At 42.7% G+C, this 10,710-nt stretch overlaps 2 protein-coding genes across 4 annotated transcripts in view; one reads left to right on the forward strand and one right to left on the reverse strand.

The window, feature by feature from the left end:
- The first annotated feature begins 719 nt into the window (after positions 1–719).
- LOC138627406 (P2R1A-PPP2R2A-interacting phosphatase regulator 1) lies at positions 720–4,212 on the forward strand. Of its 3 annotated transcripts, none has more exons than XM_069709697.1 (9): positions 720–1,508; positions 1,847–1,958; positions 2,377–2,427; positions 2,907–2,953; positions 3,023–3,080; positions 3,360–3,424; positions 3,511–3,566; positions 3,826–3,910; positions 4,003–4,212. In XM_069709697.1, the coding sequence occupies exons 1-9, from the start codon at positions 1,405–1,407 to the stop codon at positions 4,124–4,126; spliced, it is 702 nt and encodes a 233-aa protein (XP_069565798.1). In that variant the 5' UTR covers positions 720–1,404; the 3' UTR covers positions 4,127–4,212. The 3 variants fall into 3 exon arrangements, with proteins under 3 accessions (XP_069565798.1, XP_069565800.1, XP_069565801.1); XM_069709699.1 differs by having other exon boundaries at positions 1,874–1,958; XM_069709700.1 differs by lacking the exons at positions 2,907–2,953; positions 3,023–3,080.
- Positions 4,213–8,685: 4,473 nt separating this feature from the next.
- bacc1 (BPTF associated chromatin complex component 1) overlaps positions 8,686–10,710 on the reverse strand; it is a 5,899-nt gene continuing 3,874 nt past the window's right edge. Inside the window, exons 4-6 of the mRNA XM_069709612.1 lie at positions 10,658–10,710; positions 10,238–10,342; positions 8,686–10,050 (exon numbers count right to left, since the gene is read on the reverse strand). The exon at positions 10,658–10,710 is cut by the window's right edge and continues 177 nt beyond it. Of these exons, the coding sequence (XP_069565713.1) occupies positions 9,986–10,050; positions 10,238–10,342; positions 10,658–10,710 (223 nt within the window). The 3' untranslated portion in view covers positions 8,686–9,985. The remainder of the gene's footprint in view (positions 10,051–10,237; positions 10,343–10,657) is intronic.

A 10,710-nucleotide genomic window follows, 5' to 3' on the forward strand; every position in this document is an offset into this window, starting at 1 on the left:
TGAAAGTTCAGACATGAAGATTCAGAGTTTAACAACTTTAATGAGACCATGAGAACCCCCAAACCTCTTCCCCCTCATATTTACTGTGTTACTATATTTACTATATACTGAAGTATATATCAATATATAAAATATCATAAAGAATTGTATTTTAACGACGTTTCCGTGACTCAGCTTCGGTTCGTGTGATCAGACATTTCTGCTGTCTGTCAACAACACATGAAATCATGTTGATTTAACTTTTATCTGACATTCATTGAAAAAAATTAATCAAAAAAGAATTAAATAATTGCCGCCATAATTACCTTGCAATAAATAATTGTTTTCCTTTGCTGCCAAAATACATATTTATTTCCTTTAAGTACTTTAAGTATGCATTCAATATGAATTACTATTTATTTTCCCCTGTAATATGGATAACAGCAACAAAAGAGGCTGATTTAAACAATTCAAAATGCTTTCTTATATTAAATAGTCATAAATCAGGGTTTCTGCAGTTCAAGAAGACCTTTTTAATTCCACTATATTGGCCAAAGAAATCAAAGATCAGTTAAAACTGTCTGAATCTTATGAAGCGATCATTTGATTTGTTTCATAAAAATAACATTTGGAGGTTTTAGCTTCAACATGTGATGTTTTTGAGCTTTGAGCTGACGGAAAGTTGAATTGAAGCCGTTTTGAGGACTCCTCCAGGCTGCACTTCCCCCTGACACCAGGCGGTGGCGCTGTTTCCACAGTTGGTGAGCTACTACCTCTGTTTGGTGAAGGACTATGTTGTAAAAATCTTTCCAACTGTTAATTTTCGGAGTTTCTTCGCCTCCCCGGAGGTGTGCTCGGTGCTTCTGGGGACCGTGTGAGCGCCGCTGCCGGAGGACCGGGCGGCCGGCCCGGGGTTCACCGTGTCGGGCAGCTGTTTGTCGGGTTTCTGGTGTCTGGCTGGAGCTTTTACTGCCAACCAAGTTAGCTCAACAGCTAATCCTGAAGTCACGTCAACTGCGTGGATTCGAATTAAAAGTTCGCCCGGTTCGGCCCGGTTCGGTTCGGTTCGGCTGTATGACGACACGGAACTTGGTCTCGGCTGTTTTTGCGGCGGGTTCGTATTTTTTCGCGGTTTTACGGAGTCCTAAAATCTGCTTTAGAAGCAGCAGCCAGTGAAGCGGAGCTGCGGGTGTTAAGTGACGCTCTGTCCCGCAGTCCCACTCGGATAAGGTGGTTTTCGGACGGAGATGCGGTAGAGCGGAGGCCGCCTCGGTGTTCAGCCCGCGGACTTGGCGGCTCTGGGTTTGCTTCTACTGAGGCCTGCGGGTCGGGCTTCCACCGGGCTTGAGTAAGGCCCCGACACCGCCATCGAGAGGTCGAAGGCCGGCAGTTGGCGCCGCAACCGCCGGGCCTGTGGACTAGGGTATGGAAAGGATGGAAGTGGACCAGTGCGCAGGCGCAGCTGGCGGAGCAGGAGGGGGCGGGGCACTCCGCAGGTCGAACAGCGCCCCCATGATCACCAGTGTCAGGTCAGTGGTATGACATCGACACCAAATTCCATTCAAAAATCACTCAATTTATATTTATTGTTCTCAGGTAGCCAACATACACCTCTCATTTACCGTGATCCTTAATGCATCAGAGATACTCTTTAATTCGGAATTTTAACAAACAATACTTATTTCAACAAAACTTGTCTTTAAAATAGTATTTATGAGTTTTACATGACAGATACAGAGAACAAAAATAGCAAATATTCAATCAAGGAACACGACAGGATGACAGAGTTAGCAAGAGTTGTGGGTTTTTTTTTTAAAGAAATGAATGAAGTGTTTTCTGTTAGTGATTCAGGATTAAACAGAAGCAGGTGTCTCATGTTGTTGATGTCTCTCAGTGACGGGATGACCGTCTTCAGTCCGGTGTCCTCGGCTCGGTACCGACGCAGCAGCGTGTCCATCAACCCCAGCTGCCCATCACAGGTATGTAACACAGAATATGTTCCCCAGAGGTAGGAACTATCATCAGAGTCGAGGTCCTGAACCTTCAGCAGCTTGTTGTCTTCATCACTTCTGTTTCACGGCTGCAATTCTGAAACAAATTCTCGTTGGATCAAATTCACATGTTTAAGTAGCAAAAACATTGTGTGTGTTTATGTGTATATATTTAATACTTAATCAGAGCAGTGCTGCTTCAACCAACATTTAGCCACATGAACGCAGCTGCAGTGTTCAACCACTAGATGGTAGTAGAGGCTCCAGATGAGGACTCACTTCCTCCTCCGTCAGTGAGGCTGGTAGATCAGTGTGAAGCTGAGAAAGTGTGAACTGGTCCTTTAAGGCCTGAACATGAGCGCAGGTCTGCAGGACTCGTTCATCCGTCCTGTTTGTTTCCTTTCAGCTCGTGTCTCCGTTCTCTCTGACTGGAGACAGACTGGACCACAAGAGACAGGTGAGGACAGTAATATGATAAGAAACTACATTTGACAGTGTATGAAGCATGTTTCAGACTGTGGGTGAAACCAACTGAGCCGCTTCAGGACGTCACTGCAGAATATAACCGCAGCAGAAGTGTGTGTGAGCAGCTCCTGGCTGCAGTGCATCATGGGAGTTCAGACAAACATCACTGATCACTGTGAAACTGAAGGAAACTTAAAATCAGACAGATTCTCAGGCAGCTTCTGAACTGTGTTTCTCCAGAGATTTATTCTGAAAGGACAGCAGAGATAATGGTAGAAACAGGAAGTGAGAGTCACTCAACATCTTTACAGGATGTCAACAACAACAACGTTTAAAATGTCGTCCAGTTAAATTAAACTACGACGTGCGTCAACGACAGGATTTAAAGAGCAGAGGAAACGTTTGGATGGAGTTCCCGTTTCCTCGGCGATCCAACATGGAGTCTAACAGCAGCTGTTTGTGTTCGGTCAGGAGGAGAACATGGAGATGGCGCTCAGAGGGAGTCTGCAGAGACTCAGGTAAAACACCTGCACACCTGCAGCTTGAGCTCTAAGCAGCCGATCGTAACGTCTCCTCTGTCTCTCCAGTCCTTCCAGTCTCATGCCGGTTCCTCCAGTCAGCCAGTGGCACGACCGCATGCCAGCGGTGAGCCTCCACCGCCGCGCTCTTATTTTGATGGTCTCTGGCTGGGCTTCCTGTCAGTTAGGCCACTGAGGTTGATGGGTAGTGTAGTTTATTTTTAGAGCATTAGATGGAGACATATGATTGGTCAGGAAAGAACCAGGAAGCATTTCAGCATCTGGCATACTAATCTGGATCCTGGTCTGAATCCAGATCAGACCGTTCAGACCAAATCCAGATCAAAGCATTTAAACTAAATCCAGATCAAGTTTCAAGCTCTTCTGTTTTTCTCTTCTTCTTCAGTGGTTTCCGTCGCAGGACAGCGGCGTCACACCGAACTCGTCCCCGAGTCCGACCCGGCGTTTCCGGTTCGTACAAACACAAACAGACCTTTTTATCGGGTGTTTTCTGCGTTTGTGTCGGTGTGTTGACGAGTCTGTCGGTTGTCCTGCAGCCCGGCGGTCGGCGCCACGGTGAGGTGGCCGGCGTTGACGCCCCTGAAGAGGAAAGGTGAGTCAGATTTAACCTGCAGGAACCTCTCTGTCCACACGGGGGCAGTGGAAACAAGCTGTGGACACGACAGACTTTTCTTCGTACATGAACTTTTCCTGTTGGTCTGTTTTCGGTCTTCTTTCTGAGAGCAGCGAGACCGAAACGCAGCTAAAAGACGCTAAAAGACAGAACTGTCACAAAACACGGATCATAGCAAAAACTGTTTTCTTTCTGAAACATTTAGCAGAATAATTTAAAAAAAAAGTTTGTCTTTTAGGAGGGGTGGAGTCAGACGGACCCCCAAAGAAGCTTTTTGTTGCCGGGGTAACAGACCCCACCCACCGCAGCAGCTACACAGTCAGGTGAGGCTCACCTGAAACACATGAATAATTATATTATTATAAATAAAACATGAAAACTCACCGTCTTCTTCCCGCCTCTCGTCTCCCATCAGTGTGTCTCAGTCGGTGGCACAGTCTCCTCCAGCAGGGGGCGTCAGTCCTCAGTCCAGCCCTCTGTCTGTGTCCCCTCCCCCCTCCTTCGCTCCCTTCATCTCCCACCAGCACCCCCGACACTGAAGCCCCCGTCAGCCCGACCCGTCACTGTGGGCGCCGACCGACCACCAGCAGCTCTGGAGACACTCAACCAGGAGGCACCTTAATTCTGCTCCAATCATCTGCAAGCATCACTGTAAGCCCCGCCCCTTCCTGCAACCACATCTGTCCCGACAGACAGACCGAGCTGTGTTCCTATTGGCCGCTTCTCCAATCACTCAGCTCATTGGACAACAGCTGTCACGTTCCCCGGCCACGTTCCCCGGCCATGTTCCCCGACCACGTTCCCCGGCCACGTTCCCCGGCCACGTTCCCCGGCCACGTTCCCCAACAATCTGAGACAAACGTGTTGGAACAGTTGTCAAATTTGTTCTTTGAGTCGCGTCATTTTGCTGCTTCTTGGATGAATAAAATCTCGGCTCCCGTCAGACCGATCAGCTGTTCACGATCAGCTGTTCACCAAGATCGACTAGAGTTAAAGATTCGGAGGTGCTGATGCTTCAGATAAGGTCTTGAGTTTTAATCAAGACGTAAAAGAAGGCGATTTTATTTTTATTTCCAAATGGTCTCGAAAAGGCACTTCAGGAATATTTGTTACCACGGTAACGATCCAGGAGTCAAACCGGTTGGAAGTCAAGTTTGGAAACTTGTTGATGTTTCTGTCGGGAAGACGTAGATTTATGTCGACGAGCTGAAGTCACGACTGACGGATTCGATCTGGACTCCGGCAGAGAACCGAGGTTATTCTTAGACATTTCACAGAATACACGAAGAACGACGATAAACGAATGAAAAGTTGTGAAATATATCGGAAACAGACGAAGGGGGTCGAGCAGTTTGTTTTGTGTCAGATATGTTTGAGTCAAACAGAAATTCTGAACAAAGTTTCAGTCGTCGAAAACTTTTGTGTTTTAACGAAAACTTTAATGCGTCGTCGGCCGGTCGGTCGCCCCGGGCGACGGAGCGCTTCATAGCAGCTTGTTAATAGTGTGTCTATATTATCTATGAATACCGACAGCTCACCTTCCTGCAGCCTGATTGTAAATATGAATCTTCGCTCTTTCCTCTGAGGTGCGTTTATACTTTTACTTTTTCACAACTAGTTTTCAGACCAACGACTTCTACGATAAATCCTCTGCACGTCTTTAGATTCCTCCGAGTTCAGCACCGACGGCGGCGAAGTCGTGTCCAATTCGTTCGTCCAATTAAACGGCCTGAAAATTCGCTTTAAAAAAATCATTTAAAAAAAGCCCCCTGAAGTGAACCATGAGGGGGCGCTATGATAAAGACTCACACCGTAGTTTACATCCGAATGCTTTACAGCCACGTGTTCCTGAGATAGAGCTGATATAGGCCACGCCCCTTTAGGCCTAAAAAAATAGTTTCTTTGCCAAAAAAAAAAAGTTTCACCTATATTTTTGAACTAGATATTATTGTGATAAATATTCAGCCTGTTGAATTTTGAATGTGAACAACGATCGGCTGTGAAACCGTTTCGTACGAATCAAATTCAGCCGCACGTGTTCGAGACCGGCTTCGTATCGACTTCCTTTAAAAATATGACTCCGTAAGCAGCGATTCACCGACGTGGACTTTGATCATATTAATGACTCGACACGTGAGCACAAAGCTGGCTTCGGTAGAGGTCAGAGGTCAAAGGTCAGAGGCGTTTGCACTTGCACAGTATTGTAAAGTTTCGTACTCTCACTCATCGTCGTGCCTGAAAACATGTCGTCGTCTCGGAGGTCAGGTCAGCGTTTTTTTCGGAGAACGTCCTGATCACCTGATCTGTGAGATGCGTTTGTACATATAGTCTCTATAAGCTGTTTTTATTCAAGTGTCTTTATGACGTGAAGAACGACTCGCGGACGAGTTCGTCACCAAAATGCTTTCTGAACTTTTTTTCATTGTCACAACTTTGCACAGTTTATTTAAACCGTTTGAATCTTTGTTACATGACGGATAAAATATCCTCATGTGATAAATGCTGTCAAATATTTGCTGCTTTTTCTGCTTTATTTCTTCATTTCTTGACTTGTTGACGTCTCGGAGTCGATCCTGCTTCGGAAAAAAGAACTCGAGTTTGAAACGCGTCCGGATGAGTTCGTTTTGTCAATGCGACAATTTTAAACAATCAGGAGCTGATAGGTATCATTAGAAATTAATCCATAATGGTGCCAATACCATTAAATGTTTCATTATTTTTTTTTAACAAATACTTTATTTTTATTAGCCAAAAGAAGCCAAAACATGAAATGTTGAGCTGTTGAAACGGGATCAGCTGAGAACTCAAATCTAGAAACACGTTTCAATCAAGCAGATTATTAATAACAATGAAATAATGGGAATAATTAAAAATCAATAATAAAATCATGAATTGCCTTAAAATTATTTTGAAAAGTGGTTTAATAAATTAGAATTATTTGCGTTCAACTAATAATTGATCATATTTATGTCATAGATTTATTATTATTGTTACTATTAAAGCACTAAAACATTTTTTTTACCAGACTTTGAACCGTGACAAAAAAACAACCTTCCTGTCACAGGTTTGGGTTTAAGTGTGTTTACTGTAAAAGACATAATTGCTTTATTTTAGTTTTTCAAATGTTTTCAGAATAAAAAAAATAATCATAGTTTTTAATCAGGACTGATTGACAGACTGAGTTGAGAAGCAGGACCGACGTAGACGGACGACGTTCTGCTGCTCTGGAGCTTTAAGTTTCCTGAGTATTATTTTAAACTTTGCACTCACCATCCCGAACTGTTGGTAACTATGACGATAGAAACAGTTTTCATGTAGCTGAATCAGAAGTGTGACGTGAACTAGCTGGGAAACGTCAGCAGGTGGCGATCTCGCCGTTCGTACGAGTTTCTGCTTCAAAGAATGTTTTTAACCCAAAAAACCCTTCAGCTGTTCGGACTCGTTCCCTCGCCGGCGTTCCTGCGTTAAACGTTGTTCGTGTGAAACATCCCATCATGCAACAGGTTCCCAGAAGTGTCTCATCATTGTACGTTTATGTTTTTCTATTTCCACTTTTTAATCTGAATGAAACATTTTAATGATCAACTCCAGCTTTGGGAAACAGACGAAACCATAAATCTTAGAACTGGTTGAAACAGAAAGAAAAACGCTGGAATGTTTTTAGTTTTATCTTCAGATTTCAACCCTGTTCACGCTTTTTTTCTCCGACAGCAACTTTGAAAATCGTTTTTTTTAGCGTTCTGCTTCCGGTTTCTGTTTTTCTTGGTTTTGGCGTTCTGCAGGTCGAAGGTCGAAGGTCGGCTGACGTATCGATCGGATGGTTCTTATCGATGGTTCTTATCGATGGTTCTTACTGCGAGTTTATCGTGAACGTTTCTTTTCTTCTTCTCACCTCCTTCATCAACGTTTTTCAGTATTAAAGTGATATTTTCACTCTTGGTGTTAAAACGATATCTCGGCACCAACAGTCGCTCGTTGAAGATGACCCTTCTGAGGACCCGTAGTTCCCTCAGCAAACATCTTCAGGTCCAGTTTGTAGGCGTCCCCGAGTCTTCTTCAGTCTGGGAACACCTGAGATCACCTGACCCACATTTCACACTTTCATTTTCTTTTGGACAAATTCTCACGTGGAAAATAAATTGTCCGACAAAACCGCCGTCTGCATGAAGAAAATGAAATATGGTTGAAAGCTCTGGGAACAAAGAGCCGGACCGTCAGTGAGGATTTCTGAATATCAATTCATTATTTCCGATGGTTTTATTTTGTTTTCTCAAAATCAACATAACGTGATTTCTCGCGGTTACAAGTTGGTTCACGTGAACGATTTATTCCGGGATAAACCGTAAAGATTAACGTCGGGATCACAAATTTATCACCGTGATTGACACGATCGTTGTCGTTGCTGGGAATCATTTTCTGATCACGAGGAAACAAATAAGAGAAATCGAGTTCTGTACTCAACTTAAACGAAAGCATTTTTTTAAATGAAAACGAAATGCACTTTAAAATTAATGTCAAAGGATCGAAAAAATGGTCTACGTTTTTATTTTCTCCAAATAGTTCAGAAGCTGTAACGCGACAATAAAACGTAACTTCTTCTTATTGTTGGGACGAAACTAGCGACGAGCTGCCAGAGTGAGATTCAACGTTAAAAAGGGCTGCTGGAGTTTTACTGGCGACGACAAAGGGAACGAAAAGCACATCGATAAAAACATTCACGAGTATTTTCACACTGTAAATATGTTTTTTCTTTTTCTTTTGGACAAATTCTCGACATAAAACGAATGAGATGATGTATTTTTATGCAAGTGAAAAATAAAAGTCTATATTCACGTGTTCATTCCCTCGTCATGATCTCATGGCTGTAAAAATGACGCAGAATGACTTTTTAGTTTTTAGTGGAAACTGTTCATGTACACACTATAAATAAATAAATATTATATTCTATATGAAAACTATCAAATAAAATCTGTACCTTCACATCACATGTTTTTCAAGTTTGTTTCAACTTCTCTGTTTTGTTTTTCTGTCATCGTATTTAAAGCTGATTAATATCAAAGAAATCAATTTACAACAGGAAGAAACGACGAGTCAGCTGTTCTGAGTTTAGTTTTTTTTACTGAACATAATTAAACATGTTTTTTTACATCAGTCACTGATTAATAAAAGTGGAAATGGTGATTTTTAAAGTCGCCGCAGCTCCATCATGATGTGAATGAAGCTTTTTAAAGGGTCAGTCTGGTGTTCTTGTCAACAAACCTCCACGTGGGTCAGGAACTTTGTGGGCGGGGCTTGCAGTGCAGAACTTCTCTGATTGGTCAGGTACACGAGGCATTTAAAAAAAACTAGACTGTTTTTGATCGTAGTTCGTGGCCAACATTGTTTAATTAATCAGCTGATTAGTTTCAGCTGTTCAGTGGAAACATCACGACGTGCAGGAGGAAACTAACTTCCTGTTGCCGACATCAATCGATCAATCAATGCACCTGAGATTTGTTGATGAAGCAGAATAAATCCAGACTGATCCGTTCACTTCCTGTTTGGGTTTGTTGGGGAAATCTTCAGAGAAACTTTCCTCTCAATTCAGTTTATTTTGTTCCTTCGGTTTGAATGAATCAGATTAGATCAGATCAGATCAGATTAGATCCAGGATCAGATCAGATCCAGGATCAGATCAGATCCGGGATCAGATCAGATCCAGGATCAGATCAGATCCGGGAACATCATTCAGTTATTTCACCTCCAAAAACCTCGAGAAGCATTTTAACGTTTGAAAAGTCTTCAGACTTTAGGAGGAAAATATTTTGTTTCCTACACAGAAAAAGATTTGAAGTTGAAGCTCAGTTTCTTCTTCATCAAACATTATGTTGATGATCTTCCAGTATTTCATATTTTCCAACAATGATCATATTTGCCGTTTTACAATCGGAGCCATTCTGATTTAAATATTTGATCTCTTTCCTCGTTCAGATGATCTTTTCATTCAAATTCAATCTGTAAAAGTTGTTTCCAGCCTGAACGTCACTTTGATGTAACTCGACACCTTCAAACTCAAACACGTTTTTATACTGAAGAACTTTTATAGACAATAATAATTTAAATTTAGATGAAATAACTGAAATAAAACAACTTCTCTGAGAGGACGATTCATCTCGTGATTTCTCAACAAACCGTTTCACATTATTCTTCATGAAACACGTGATTTTGTCTGAAACTGTTCAAACTAAAAGTCACTGATGAAACAAAAAGAAAAGCCGACTCGGCGTCAGCGGCTCTAAAAGAATAAAAGACAGTTTAGTTTGACTCGACAGGAACAGGAAGGTCCTCTTAAAAAATACAAAATAAAAGTTTACTTGTCAGAGACAGAGGCAGCTCCTAGTTTCTGCAGGGGTCAAAGGTCAGCGGGACAGGAGGGGGAGGTCACTGGAGTTCATGATGAGGCTGGAGTCCAGGTTGAGGCTCTCTGAGGAAACACCAAAATGAAGAGTCAGCTAACGCTAACGGCTAGAGGCGACTTCGTAGACGCGACTCGTTAACCTGCCGGCCGACGAGCCGAGAGTTCGCGAAGTCGCTGAATATCGTCTTTTATTTCTATAAATATTGTTAAAATGTGAAATAGTCACGTGACTAAACGACCATGAGATGCTCACCTTGGTCAAAGTTGAGCTTCTTGCTGGACGATCCGTCTCCGAGTCCCTCGATGTCGACCAGGTCGCTGTTCACGTCCGAGTCGTTCAGAGCGCTGAGCGTCACGTCTGCACGACCAAACGGACAAAATCAAGATTTGATTCTACGAACTGAAACGCTGCTGATTGAAACCATCGTTCTATTTACGAAGAATAAAAGCTGCGTTTTCTTCACGAGTTTTAGACTGAAACTCCTCCGATAGAGAAGATGAACGTTTAGTGAATGTGAAGTTTAACCAAGATTTAAGTTTAAAAAGTTTAAAGAGTTTTTAAATAGTTTAAAAAGAGTTTAAAGAGTTTTAAAAGAGTTCTGCGGGACGTCAGCTGTTTGTGTCTAAGAAATCTGAACACAGTAAAAATCCATCAACATATTTTTGTTCTCACCTGCCGTTTTCTGCTTCTTGATGGGCGGAGCCAGAGAGGGGCTGCTCTGCATT

This window comes from Brachyistius frenatus, unplaced genomic scaffold (assembly GCF_029030835.1).
Source record: "Brachyistius frenatus isolate BFR_SWC_R1_liver_20210118 unplaced genomic scaffold, ASM2903083v1 Contig_84, whole genome shotgun sequence".
Taxonomy (NCBI): domain Eukaryota; kingdom Metazoa; phylum Chordata; class Actinopteri; family Embiotocidae; genus Brachyistius; species Brachyistius frenatus.